At 41.2% G+C, this 14,723-nt stretch overlaps 1 protein-coding gene across 11 annotated transcripts in view; it reads left to right on the plus strand.

Annotated features, from left to right (window-relative positions):
- RhoGEF3 (Rho guanine nucleotide exchange factor 3) overlaps positions 1-14,723 on the plus strand; it is a 161,770-nt gene that overhangs the window by 73,684 nt on the left and 73,363 nt on the right. For 8 of the 11 annotated variants that reach the window (XM_089073608.1, XM_089073615.1, XM_089073614.1 and 5 more), the window contains 6 exons: positions 365-608; positions 1,150-2,129; positions 2,502-2,639; positions 2,888-3,270; positions 3,819-4,586; positions 4,805-5,273. In XM_089073608.1, the coding sequence (XP_088929734.1) occupies positions 365-608; positions 1,150-2,129; positions 2,502-2,639; positions 2,888-3,270; positions 3,819-4,586; positions 4,805-5,273 (2,982 nt within the window). The remainder of the gene's footprint in view (positions 1-364; positions 609-1,149; positions 2,130-2,501; positions 2,640-2,887; positions 3,271-3,818; positions 4,587-4,804; positions 5,274-14,723) is intronic. The other 3 variants (XM_089073610.1, XM_089073613.1, XM_089073611.1) reach the window with 3 other exon arrangements.

Below are 14,723 nucleotides of genomic sequence, written 5' to 3' on the forward strand. Positions count from 1 at the left end.
CAACATAAAAAAATCTCGACAATGGTGCCATCTGCGAATGAATCATAATCACTTCCTTCACTTTCCTACACTTTTATCTAAAATATTTTTGTCTTAAATTTAAGAGTTCTGAAATATTCCAGTGGATTGATTGAAAAAGAGACACCTTGTATATGTACATAAATACACAATAGTTTGCTAACCAAATTTAAAAAGAAACTTCTATACTTGACGCGCCATTCAACCGACGTTAGTTCGACATCAATATGAAATCTTATTTGAAGAATAAGATGAATGTTCGGTATGTACGGTATTGGGAAGGATGATTATTCTCGGCATTTCGAGTCGATCTCAAAGGGGGGGGGGGAAAACATTTCGATTGCAGAGGCCCAAATGTGTCGATCCTCCATCTCCGCAACGCGTCGGCGGACCCTTGGGAGGTCGGTTCTCAGGGCTCCTCGTACAGCGTCGGCAGCAACAAGAGTCAGACAGCGAGCGGCAGAGGAAAATCCGGCGGGAACACGCGCGGATCCTACAGCCGCGGCAGTTCGATACCATCCCTGAAACGTCACGATACATCCACGTCGACGTCGAGCCTCAAGCAACATCGCCAAGACAGCCATGGCCAGGTGAGTCGAGATCGCAGAGACGCGTTACAAATTAGCATCTTCTTGCCCGTTCATCAGCAAGATCGGAAATAGGGGTTGAATTTATGAGAAAGCTCATTAAAGGACAATCCCATGAATAGCCGCGATAAATGATAATTTACGTTAATTTACGTTAATTACGTTCCTTAGCCTCTCCGAGCATCCTTAATAAGAGAATCACTTAAATCATGATTAACATTGATTAATATTTAAATAGAAATAGTTCTGTATGATTTATCCTATAATCTCTTTATCATATTTCATTTACTTGAAATATCATAAAGAGGACCAAGAGGAAAATAATGGGCGCTCTAACCTCTTCCAACCTCTTAATGTAAGCTATTATTCTTTTTTCCAAAATTAAATCTTAATAATATTTGTCGCTCTATCTCCAAATTTCAATCATCATGAAGTAACAAATATTACAAATATAAATGAATCATAATAGAAAAGAATATACGAGAGAAGTAGAAAACGGGAATGACATTTTGTTTGTCAGCGACAGGAATTCTTTCGTGTACAGATCTCCTCTAGTTCCCGGCGACGCGATGCCATAAACTCCTTCTTGTCGGGCAACAGCGGCACTTCTGGCGAGCTGTTTATCAGCGGTAATTGCAGCCGCGAATTATCACCCGTGCGATGGTGCGATCGCGAGGTCGACGGCGTCTATCTCGGCCGTTCCGGCTGGGTCCAGGTGCAGCAGCGATCTCTCGACGAGAATCGCCGTGCGAATTACGAGAGCACCTGCCTGGTGAGCGCGACCACCGGTACCCTGCCGTTGTCACGACGGGCGGCGGTTAAGCTGGCGGATTATCACTGCAACAGCGAGCCGGGCAAGTGTCCGCAAGATTTTAGCAGGGGGGGTTTGGACTCGCAGCGACCGGACTTCCTTGCGCTGCACAGCCAGGACTTCGACTCCATCACGACCAGCGCCTGCACGTCGCCGCACAGCATCCCGGAATCCTTCTCGCCGCCGTCGATCACGCCAATCATATCGCCGCCGCCGGCGTTTCAGGATGCTGTCGCCGGCAGAAAGTCATCTTCCGCCAGACACTCGTCTTCCTCCGTTGCTGCGCGCAGCAACTACGGCAGCAAGGCGCCCTTCCTGCCACGATCGAACGCCATCGTTGATAGCGATATCATCAGTCCGCCACCGTCGCCGCCGGCTCATCAGGTTAACTGGAGCTCTCTGCCGTCCGCGTCTAGAAAAAATTCCAGCTTGGCGTCCTCCAGATCGAAAAGACAGAACGCGAGCCAGCAGCAGCAGCAGCAGCAGCAGCAGCAACAGCAACAGCAGCAGCAGCAACAGCAGCAGCAGTATCGCATGGCTCAAGCCAAGTCTCTGGAGGATCAATCGTCCTCTAGAAGATCACAGTTTGCGCAGAGATACCTTGAATCGTCCAGCTCGTCGTCGTCGTCGATGGGATTCAGAAGCCTCGACAGCTGCGTCACAAAATCCGTTATGCCTAGTCTGGCGGAGAACACGGATTCTTCGGTAGAAGGGTATGTGAAAAATTTTCTGATTGTAATCAAGAACAAATTTTGTTGGTCAATTTGATTTTATCGAGGATTTAATTTACTCGATATATATATATATATATATATATTTATAATTAATAATATATTATATATTAATATAGCTGTTTATTATTTTGATAATTAGAATTGATCTGCATTACAGTAGAAATAAATAAATGAAAAGATTGATATTTTCTTTCATTACTATATTGTCTGTCATTATTTTATTTTAATTATTTAATTTATTCATTTATTCATTCTATTGCACATTAAATATGCGAATTGATACGATATCAATAAAATTAAAAGAAATTTAAAAACATACAAAAAATATCGATGTTTCGATGTATGTGCTAGATATGAAGATGGCGATGAGGATGATAATCCCAGCTCATCCTTAAATCTCAGCCTGGTGTCGTCATCAGCTCTTGCGTTGAACTCATCCACAGAATCGATTCGTGCCAACGGCGAACGAATCTCGCCCAATAGGCAAGGGTATGCATATGAAAACTAATAAAATTTTCATAAAAGTGTAACATAAAAATAGTAAAGGTTGCAATTATCTCATCAAGAGTGATCTTTTGCACGACGGCGAAACGTTTCGGGGAAATATCTCTTGCATCTTTTTATTCCTACTTAAATTCATATATGTTTAAACAAGGGAACTAATTTAAAATTGCACGTATCGAAATATTTCGCGATGTTGTTCGAAAGTGAAGAAACACCTAAGTGCTTATATTTAGGAGAATCCACAGAAGCCAACAGGGACTCAGAAGATCGCCCGGATCCTCCGAGTCGGGAAAACAGATGTTCAATTCACCCTCCTCGTCGTCGTCCTCGTCCAGCAGCGAGGGACGACAAGGGCGGTCACCCACGCCTAATCCATTCAGACGCGGCAACCCCACGCGACAGCACCAGAGCGCCAGGACCAATCAGGTGTCGCCCGATTCTCATCAATCTCGGGTTAGAAGATCCAGGAGTCTCCAATTGCCGGAGAAAAGGTCGCCAGGAACGGCCGGCCCGCAGAGAGATCATTCGCGAGAGTCGAACGAGGCGCATAGAGTCGTTGTGAAGATTGTAAATGATCGGGGAAGCGACAGGTCCAAGCGCCACGTTCTTCAGAACAGTGAGTACCGCCGCATGAGTACCTCGAGTAACTCGTGTGGCCAACTTTCGCTGTTGCACACGAATATTTTACAACGCCGAGAATAGATGTTCGCAAGAGTGTCTTTTATAAAATTTATGTATGTCTCGTGATGGAGTAACGATTATGTGCAAGAAACATTTATATAGCTGATGAACCATTCTTACTTTTGCGAAATTTATTATTGTATTTTGCATATAATACATACATCTACCTATTTTTTTTTTTTTTTTACACAATTTCACAGAATAAAGATTACGTACAAGATTACGTGCGCAAAGTCTTGTAAAGTTTTGTGAAGAACGGAGAGTTTACAAAAAATAAAAAGAAAAAGAAGTAAAGAAAATATAGATTTTATGAAACATAAAAGAATTGTAACATCTTTAAAAAAAATTAAGATAGTAGATAAAATGTTTATTATGTAAAATCTATTTAAAGAATTAAACAAAAAAAGAAGACGTTATCACTCTCATCGATAATTCAATCACTCTCATTCCCATGTCATGATTTTTTTCACATTTTTTTTTTAGGAAAGGCTCAGTCCACCGACGATACTATAAACGATAATCTTTTCCGTGAAACGGAAATGGTGACTGAATATCTATATGGCACGCGTAGTCGTGTCGTACCTAGAAATATGTTGTCGAGCCGCTATGAGCGTCGCGACCAAGAAAACCAAGAACAGAGGCGAGGCAATTCCAACACATACGACGTCTACATCATATCTTCCAAGCAGCAACAGCAGCAGCAGCAACAGCAATCGTCGAAAGCATCAAATTCTTCGCAATCCCAGCAGCAGCAGCAGCAGCAGCAGCAGCAGCAGCAGCAGCAACAGCAGCAACAGTCGCAGCAACAGCAACAGCAGCAGCAATCAAGACGGCCGCGAACATTGCAGAGAGGAGCAACGACGCCAAACGCGAACGTGCCGTCTGTCAATCAGGATTTTTGCATGAGCCCGGACACGAAGTTGCGCTGCAACAGCAGCACATGCGATTTTTGGCCTCACTGCTCGCAAAGAGAAACGCTGTACTCACCAAATCAGGCACCGCCGCCGGTCTTTATGAAGCTGTCGCAGAGTTATCCGGCACATCAGAGACTCTCCACCGACGCTGGTAGTCATCGTGGAAGCGCAAGTTCTTCGCCGGCTTCCCTCGAGCGGATGGACGATCGGGAGCTCCGCGAGCGGGACAATTCGAGAAAGAGCAGAAGCAGCCAGCAGGGCAAGTATCAAGAGAGACCCAAGAGCGTGCTCAAGCAGGCCAATAGATGGTCACCGTTGGAGGGAACCAACGGAAATGGTATCCGTAATAATTTGATTATTAAAAAAATTTATCTTTTTTGAATTAAACTTTCAGATTTTTTTATTTCAAATTGACAATATTGTTCTTTATTTATTTATAATTTTTTTTCTCTTTTTAGAAAAATATTAATATCTAGATATTAATATTTATTACTTAATAACGAGATAATTTATGTTGTATCACCTCGTGTATTAACCTTGTCTATAAATATAAAGTAGGCTCCGGAGCGGAGAAGAGAGATCAGATCATGCACCACCGAGTGTACCGGAAGCCTGATTTTCCGGGATCCTTCGAGGGCGCCGACAACAAGGACAAAAGAGTGTCGCCCATCCAAGGGATGAATGTCGTCAGTAGATCGCCCAGCAGCGGTCAAATCATCTCCTCGTCGACGACCACCTCGTCGTCCTCGAGCAGCGATATCTGGATCACCACGTCGGATCGCACGGTGACGAAGAGCCCGCGGAATGCAAAGAGTTCCGGCGCATCCACGCCGATGGAGGACGCCGTGATCGGTTCGCTCAAGATGGACAGATTGATAGAACCGCCGAAGGACGGCACGCTGTCTAGGCCCGGTAGCGCGCCCACCCGAGGTGAAGACTCGCTCACAAGCGACGTCGTCCTGGATCCTCATCAACGATCCTTGTCGCTGCCCAAGTCCTTCCTGACGCACAACACGGCGGACGGGTGAGTAGCTGCACAATATTTTCCTTCAGCTTCCCGAGCGTGTGACTTTTTATCCACATAGAGATAGGTTTCACGAGGGGAGGAGGAAACGTTGGGGAAACGATGGAAATTCGATCTCCCACGGGCAATCCCATCTCCCTCCTCGTTCCGAATTCGAACAAAACGACAAAGGCAATTTTCGAGACGAAAACGGAGACTCGCCTCGAATGGATTTCGCCTTAAACGCAGTCCGCGCGCGCGCGCGCGCTCGTTTAAATCCTGCGGTTAAGTTTACTGGGTTGCCGGGTTGCTGCTGTGCCGTGCATCCGTTCGATTGCACCGGTAATTGGCTCCCGATCGAAACCCCCGTCGGTATTCCATTATACGTGCTCTGCATACGCGAGCTGCGCTCCCGGGACGGAACTATGCCTATCGGCCCCGTCGCGTCCTTGGGATTAGATTTAAGCCCCCGAATACGAATGTTACCGACGGCCGACGCTTATTAGCGGGCTTCCTTCCAAGCTTGCACCTTATGTACGCTATGGCGTACATATTGATATTGCCTTAAAAGTGCAATTGCAAATCCGATTTTAATGAACCGCGCTTTTAATGCATTGATTTTATAAGCGCTCTAAAAGTTCCCATTATTATTATTATTCCTGCAATAATCCGATAAGGTTCAAGAAGCTGATTGTAACATAATATATATATATATATATATATAGGATTTTATACGCGTCATCGAATGGTTTTCCTAAAATCAGATTTCGAAATGGAAATAGAAATGAATAAAGTTAAATGCGTATATATTTATGGACTATAATATTTTTTACAGCATTGAAATTTCATCGGCAAATATTTGCGGATAAACACAAAAGAGACACGAGTTCGCGATATTTCACGTTCGTTTAATAGTTTCAACGTCGAGCCTGTCAAAAGATACGAGATAATAATAAAATATCGGGCGCTGAAATTAAAATTCAAAAAAATTTATTGAAAGACAGATTATTCAGAGGCACCGCGTGAAACTGACTATCGCTGACTGACAGTAACATTAATATATCTGACATTATATTTGTTACGTGGCTAAAGGACACTCTCGTCGCGAGGCTGCGTCCGCGTATAAAAAAAACGGACGCGTTCACGCGTTCAAAACGGCCACGTGCGAAGCACTTTCAATTAAGCTGTCGCAGGGAAGAGGCGCGTCACGACAGTCGACGGCGTGTCCTTTGTCCGGCGTGTAAATGTAATTTTAGCGATGCAACCTCGAGCATTTTCTTTCTCGGATTGTCCTTCGTCGTTCGCTCAATCATGAAATGACGAATGACGTGGGGTAGCACAGACAAGAGATTTACTAATAGCGTAACTACGTAACACTCACGTGGGGTAGACGCGGTATCGGCGTATCCCGCTGCGGGAGGGAGAGGGGGAGTGGGGGAGGGGAAATATTCACGCGTTAATTCCTTATTAATTCTCTCGGCTTGTTGCCGTCACCGCGATTGCCGCGTTTCGTATTATCCCGTCAGATTAGGTTTGTTCATTCGCACGAGTATACGATGGATAGAATCCCAGTGCACAATAATCTCTTGAAACCGTCACTGGTGGCTGTTATCGTCTGCCAATTTGCGTTTTCGCCCACGAACGCGAAATGCATGCGAGTCGACTCGAGAAGAGATCTGCCGATCTCTCGGTACAACCTCGATACGGTGCAATCTCGCCACTGACCTAATTCTCGATTTAGTTTCTCATCGCGCCGGTAATAAGTTTCGAAAATTTTCCTTCGCTCGAGAGCGCGCTTTTTGACGTTATCGCGTGTTGTTATCGGATTGATGACACGTGTAAATTCGCCCACGCACGGCTCGATATGCGAGTGTTCGTGTCTTCGTATCGAATCGGCCTTGCTACCTAACTCTTCAATTTTTTTGCTGGAAAGGCAGAAAGAGAAAATAACAAGTTAAGAATATATACAAGTCAGCTTACTTCCAGCTTGTAATTTTCAAACTGGCACAAAGTTGAAATTTTCGAATATTCAATTCTGGCACGAGACGGACCATCTCGTGAACCATTGTGTCGGTCGTCTCGCTGCCGATCGATCTCTCGCGAAATCATGTCCGATCCGTTTGGTCGGTCGATCGCGCCATCAGACTTCATCCAAACTCGATCTTACACGCGCCGAGTTTCCGAGACATTTCTGAACTCGACATTTAATTTCGGTAAGCCCAAAGTTCCGCGAGATCCACGGCGCGTGACTCTCTTCTTCTTCTTTCTAACATTTGTTGAAACGCAAAAGTTTCGTCCCACCGATCTCTCTCTCTGCACAAGTTTTCACTATAGATAGCTATGGACCGGAAGTCGCGCGTTTCCGAGTTCGGCAGAGCGGAAGTTGCATTGGGAAATGTTTGAGGAATTTGTGAGGAATTGCGAGGGAACCGTTTTAAAATAAGGATAGCACAGATTTATATCTTGCGAGTCAATTTAGGATTGGTTGGATCTTTGAAAAATTTAATCATTCCGGAAGAAAACAGACTTTCTAATATTTTTCAATAGTCTCTAATATATGTAACAAATATTTTATGTTACATTTTATACGTTATATGTTATATATTTCTTTTTTATTTATATTTTATTTTAATATACGTATTCAATATTCTTCACAAATAATATTAAACATGTGGACAAAAATATATTTAAATGTAGATACATATATAAATATAAATATCTAACATTATTTACGCGTATTTTTAACATGTTATAAAATGTCAAGGAATATTATTATTACAATTTGTTAATGTCGCAACCATTTGCATGACAGATTATTTATTTGGGTGACATCCGTATAATTATTCATTTCTATTAATACTATAGTGTAAGGTATACAATAGGACTCAATACTCCATGAACATTCTCCTAATAAAAATGACAACCGGAATAAATGGTATTGTTTGAAAATGAAAGTATTGATTTTTATTTAGACTGTCAAATCTCACTTCATGTGTATGATATTTATTTAATATTTATAAATATACACACATTCTATTGTTCACAACGCTATAAAAGCGACGTTCATTTTGACATCTTTTTGCCGAATGCACTTTGCATTAATTGTTTTTATGTTCCTTTTCTTTTTCTTGATCGGAAAAATCCTCTGATGTAAAAGCAAATACCGAATAAAAGATAATAAAACAGATACATAATGATACATTTTGCAAACAGTGATTAAAAACTATTAACAATTTCATAAAAACAGTTTATTTCAATGTAACTTATAGGATGTACTTTATATAAAAAAAAAGAAATAATGTGCCTTAAAAATTTTTTTCTTCCCTTTTTTTAATCTTCTCTTTTAAGTTTAATTTATTATTATTAAATAAATTATTAATGTCGCAAATTATTCTTGACAAACGAAATAAATTTCGGAGAATTTTTTCTACATTTTCTATAGATATTTCTATATTTTTACATTTCATATTTTTTCCTACATTAGTTTTTTTTTTTTTCTTTTCGCGATATATACTTGAAAACTCTGTTATCGGACAAAGCGGAACAACGATGTCTTACGATCGGGGTGAACTGTCGTTTGCTTTTCCGATTCCGAATTCCGGCGGAAATGACACCTTTGTGAAGAATCGAGAGTCATACGTGGGCGAGAAAGCCGAGACGACTTCTCGGTCACAAAGCTCGATTCCATGCCATATATATATATATATATCGATGTCGACCACGGAGTATTAATCTTCCAAGGATCGTAATTCGCGCGACAGGTGGTTGGTCGAATCTCGAGGCATCGACCATCGATGTCGATTGAAGACGAGACTTCAATCATCTAATTGTTCAGCGAATTAACCGGAGATTAATGACTCAAATCGTAATCGTAACGTGTCCGTGTGTGCTTTGCAAATTAATCTCTCTCCCATAAAACCTACCAGCATTTATTGAAATTTATCGATGCGAGCAATCTCCTGTCTTCCGCCTTCAAAGCCAGCGTGTTGAGTTTGTCAAAATTTCTATTTATACAAGATTACATTCATTTACTCAAGTTACATTCGCAGATGAGAGAAAGCGGGGAAAATCGAGCGAGCGAACCCGTCAACGGGAGAAAATCCATCAATGGGATCCTCCGTAGAATAACTGTCAATAAAAAAAGGCAATTAACTCTTATTCTTTCTTCAAAGCTAGCGCATCCAAATTCCGCGCATTCAATTGCGGTTATGAATTTCAATTGTTTCACTCTTTCGAATATATTGGATATCCAATTCAACGCGCAAAATGATAACATCAACCCGTCGAATCAAAAGTACTCGAAATGATGGAGATCGGGGCGCTCGCGCCCCTCGATATATCGCCGTTCGCGTTATTATATTTGGAGCTTCACCGTTCGCATCCCGTTTGCCGCTAATTTTCTTTGGCCCATTTTGCTGATTATCATCCGTAGATGGACGAGTATCGATTTCGCCACCGCACGTGTCCGTTCGCGCCCATAATTGGGACAGCGCTGCTGTATCGCACACTTGATACACTTGAAAGCGCAAACCGCGCGCGTTTCGTGTCAAAGTCAAGCGGAAATTACGATTTCTACTCGTCGGTTTGATAGCGCAAACCCGGTGCCTTGATTAATCAGCGAATTGCGATTTCGACGCATTTAGCGTTGCGCCTCAGCACCAATCGCGCCTGCCATTAATCACTGCCCGAGTGATGCACTGTGAGTGTCAAGCTTCTAAATCAGCCTAGGCTAGCCGATGCTCTCTATGATTTTATTTACATCTACCCCCCCCAACATTAATCGCAAGAAGGTTTCTTTTTTTTTTCTCGCGTGTAATAATTACGCGCCAGATTGATGTCTTAGCCTCCAGGTAAAAAGAAACAGGGTCAGGTGTGAATTAAACGTGAATAAGGCAATCATTTTTCGCTCTGTCGTCGGCAAATATCGAACTGAAAAGGGAAAATGATCAAAATGATTTTCGAGATGATGCAATATCTGCAATATTTTTTTTTTTTTAGTTTTTGGTAGCTTTCTTCGTAATTTGTACGTCGATAACTGACGGGAAAATTCGCCAATACAAATTATTGGATTAGGATCGGTGTTTCAAGGATTATATGTAACTGTGTTACTGCGATACATAATACCGGTTTGTTAGCAATACGTTTTTACAGAGAGAAATTTGAAATCGTAGCGATGAGTTTCAAATTCAAACGCACGCATATTGATCGAACTGGACGAGTGCATTTTCTTCTTTCTTGATTTTTCGTATTGCGATACAATATATACTTTCATAGTACACTTTGCATTAACACTGTAAAATTGCACATTAATATTATATTTTAAATATTTCCTATTTTTTTAATATATTTATTTTTGCAGAAAGCTTCTTTTATGACAATAAATTTAAGATAGATAATCCAGAATAAGACATTGTTAACATTATCTCAATATTTTAGAAACTAATTAGTTATATTGTGATAAATTAAATTATATATCATACTATATAGTTACACTATGAATTTTATATTGTTCAAAGTTTACACTTAAACTTTTTTTTTTATACAAGTTCCAAATCAATTAAAGCAAATGCAAACGTTTGCCATTACTTTTCTTATTATTCGTATCCATTTCACTTTGTATAATATTTTTGTTGTCAGTATTTTTAATATGCATTTATTTGTGAATAATTATTTAAAGTCTTCTGTCTAATATTTTAGAAATGTAACTACTATTTGTACATTTTTTATTTTATTTTCTTTTTCAAATAAAAAACCATTTTTAAAAAATATAAAATATGTTTAAATTCTCCCTCTCTTTTTTTCTCTCGAACGCTTTTTTTACTTAAAATTATTTTTTGTTTTTTATTATATATTTTTTACATATTATTTTTTGAAAGAGGAGGAGAGGGGGGGAGAGAGAGAGAGAGAGAGAGAGAGAGAGCGCATTAATGTTATATTTTTCGCACAATATGTGTTTTTCGAAACATGTTTTCCTTGAAATGTCAATTTTATCTTTCTTGGAAAAGTAAAGTTTTATAAAGCTATAATTTTCGCAACACAAAATTTAAGACAAGAATCTTTAAAACTTTTTCCATATTACACTGAGCATTATATAAAACGTATATGCGTAAATAAAAATTTGTCTCGGATAATCTTTCATAATGGCTTATAAATCGTTAAATTAAACGCGCAAGAAATTACTTCGAGAACGCGCGACTTTCGCAATAATGCATAATGCGACGGGTCAACCGATTACCGCGGCTGTCGCAATTTATATGTAAAGTTTCGATTCGTTAAACTCTTTCGTTTCGCAGCGAGTCGTCCGCGATGACGCGCGAAAAATTTTGAAAGTTGCGAAAAAACGCGAGTGAGCGCCGTCATCGTTGCGCGCTCAATTAGAATTGAGCAACGGTCCAGGCGTGCATTTCTTTCTCCTCGACGAACAATCGGATGAAACGAACTCTCGGAGATGTTCCGGTGTTCGCTGAAAGCGGCCGAAACTAATTGCGACCCGATAATTACTGTACTTCAAAAACGTCGCCGCCGCCGCTGCCGCCGCCGCCGCCGTCGCCGTTGCGGCCGCACTGATGGATCGGTCCCGCACGGAAGAGGGCGGGTTATCCTGGGTCCACCAGGATGGAAATCATCAGTGTTCTCCGCAAATCCCCCTCCCCCTCGTCCCTCCTCCGCACCCCACCCCGCCTCCTCCTCTCCTCCTCCCCAATCCTCCGGCCGCCGGTCGTCGCGCGATTTCCAAGCGAAATAAAACAGAATTGCGCGCGCGTCCGCGCGGTAGCTCGTTATTTCCGTAATTACTTGTCTGATAAATTACAATCGCGGGTATCGCTCGATTCGCCGTTCAACAGAATGCGCGCGCAGGAAAGACGACGCGGTACGTATGTCCGGTCGTCTCGCCGAGGGATGGGACGCTGTCGCTCAGAGCCACAGTCACGCGTATCCGACGACCGCGCCGTTGCAAAAATATATAGGACGACTTATATGCGTCGCAATTAATCCCGCCCGCGGCTTCGCCGGACGGCGGAATGAATGGCGGACATAGCGGGAGCGGGCGATTTTTAACTGCGGGAATCGTACACACGTGCGCCCGTACACACCTCCGTTCTTCCCGTATCCCGTTGCCTCAATCATTCATCGGCTCGAGTGCGGCTGCATCGAGAACGTTTACCGGGCCGTATCGAGAAAACCTCACCGTAGAAATCATCGTCAATTTGCCCGTTGATGGTTCCACCTTCCTCCCGCGAAAGCGCGCTCCTTTTCCGCTCGTTTTCGAATGACATTTGACAAAAAGCGCTCCGTTCGAATACCGTCGGTGTTCTCCGCCGCGACGTACATGTTTTTGATTTACCGCGACCCGTTTCCGGTAATGTGCCGCCCTCGGCAGGTACAGATGTCTTAAATATTGTGTAATTTTGAAATATTGTGTATTCTCAAATATTGAGGATTTTTCTTAAACAGTTCGTGATATATATATATATATATATATATATAAAATACGTATCTTTTAGATTTTTGTGTTTAATAACATATTTCAAGGAGAATTAAATCGATTCTGAACAATTGTGATAAATTCTTCGTCAGTAAAATAATTAGTATAAATTAAAAAAAAATTTCTTTAATAAAAAATTTATGCAACATTTGTCTGCTCAAATTTCTAAATCAAAACATAAAATATTTATAATTTGGAATAACTTTTTATGAAATTTTTTATAAAAGCGGATAATTTACAGTGTTGAAATTAAATGATATTTGTATATGAAATTAATAATTTGCGAATGGTTAAATGTTTAAATTAAAAGCAATGAATAGTAACAATAGAAGCAAATTGCCTTCAAATAATTCCTTTTCGTCGAAAATTTATGCGAATTTTGTGCATGCCTGTGCGCTCATGACAATCTCAGATTCGGCTTATTTCACAAACACGTACAGCCCCTATGTTAAGTCAACTCATAATGAGGCGAATTACCGGTAAGAATTCTCGATGACATTCGAGCAAACTTGAAATTTAAAGTACGTGCGATGCGAGTACAATTATACTTCTTATTAAACGTATTAACCCATTGGCTTATCGCTCTGGACATCGCTGAGGCTGTCGAATAAGAGATTCTGCTATTTTAATCTTTGCAATTTCTAATCTTTTTTTAATCTCAAACGAATTCGAATTATTGCTATATTACTTTATATTATTATATCATTGCCAACATTTTCCATCTAATAATTGCAAGCGTTAGAAGACGTTGCAATAATGAAGGATCCATTTCGATATTACCAACATAAATTACTATAATTTGAAAACTATCGCTTCAACGTTTCAACGGAAAAAGAGAAATATTATGCCGAGATAGATTCTAAATTAATTTCTAAATTAAATCTCCGAAAGGGAAAGCGGATTCAAAAGAAAAAAAAAAAAAAAAAAAAATCTCCAAATGTCCGTACATGATTTTACGGAGAATTACACACATGTTGACTTGTGTGGAAACCCATGTCATTCGGATATTCAGATTCGCGAATAGCCTTCTATGTAACATCGTGCATCATGGATTCCATGAAGCGGGAGTGAATGCATTCTAATAATAGTACGGACGCAAATTTGCCTCGCTTTTACATTTCGAAGAAATCCTTCTATGATTTGATGTCGGCCGCCGGCCGGTTATCAGAATTAAATGCAACGGCCGGGCTCCGCTATTACGGGGCGATCGAGCGTTTGCGCTCTCGTGTTTGCTCTCGTGTTCGTGTACTTTACATTAGATGGACTTTCTGCAACGGGCATCAATTAGTTGAGGCAACGGCTCAACAGAAACAAGCTCGTGTCCCCGGTGTTCCGCCCAGTCACGTGGAACACGATCGAGCCGAACCGAAAGAGGGGGAGGGGGGGGGGGGGAAGCGAGGCGGTTCCTAACAACCCCCGTACACCCCCGCGCTCCCTTTTATCCGAATTTCCTGAATCGTTAAACGTTGGCCTGACCGTGTGCATGTTTAGCACATCGTTCGACATACTCACGCCACCTGTTTAACGAGAATATAAACGACAGAGACAAATAATCGTGCGTAGGACGTGCGCGTATGTAACACATGCAAGTGAATGAGATCGCAACGTGCGATCCCGTTTTGGAGAGGTCCGTATATTCCGTATTAACTTATGTATCTTTGCCTAGTTCGCTCTGCTAATTATATGTCAGTCGTCAGATATTTGTCCTCAATCGCTACACCCTCACTCGGATTTATACTCTCCGATTCGGTCTTCAATCCTATCTCTCTCTCTCTCTACCGTCATGCCGCGCACATTTGTACGTGACATTGTTATGAAAACAAAGTTAATCCCTCTAATATATTTTTTTATATAAAGCAAAGAAAATTGTCTAATCGTATTTTCAAAGAAGTTTTCAGTGTTCTATAATTTTACCCAATACAGAGAAGTACAACAAACTTTTTGCATTAATTTAATCATAATTATAATTATAATTTATATTTAGC

Source organism: Pogonomyrmex barbatus, unplaced genomic scaffold (assembly GCF_055798465.1).
Source record: "Pogonomyrmex barbatus isolate J1 unplaced genomic scaffold, ASM5579846v1 scaffold15, whole genome shotgun sequence".
NCBI lineage: Eukaryota > Metazoa > Arthropoda > Insecta > Hymenoptera > Formicidae > Pogonomyrmex > Pogonomyrmex barbatus.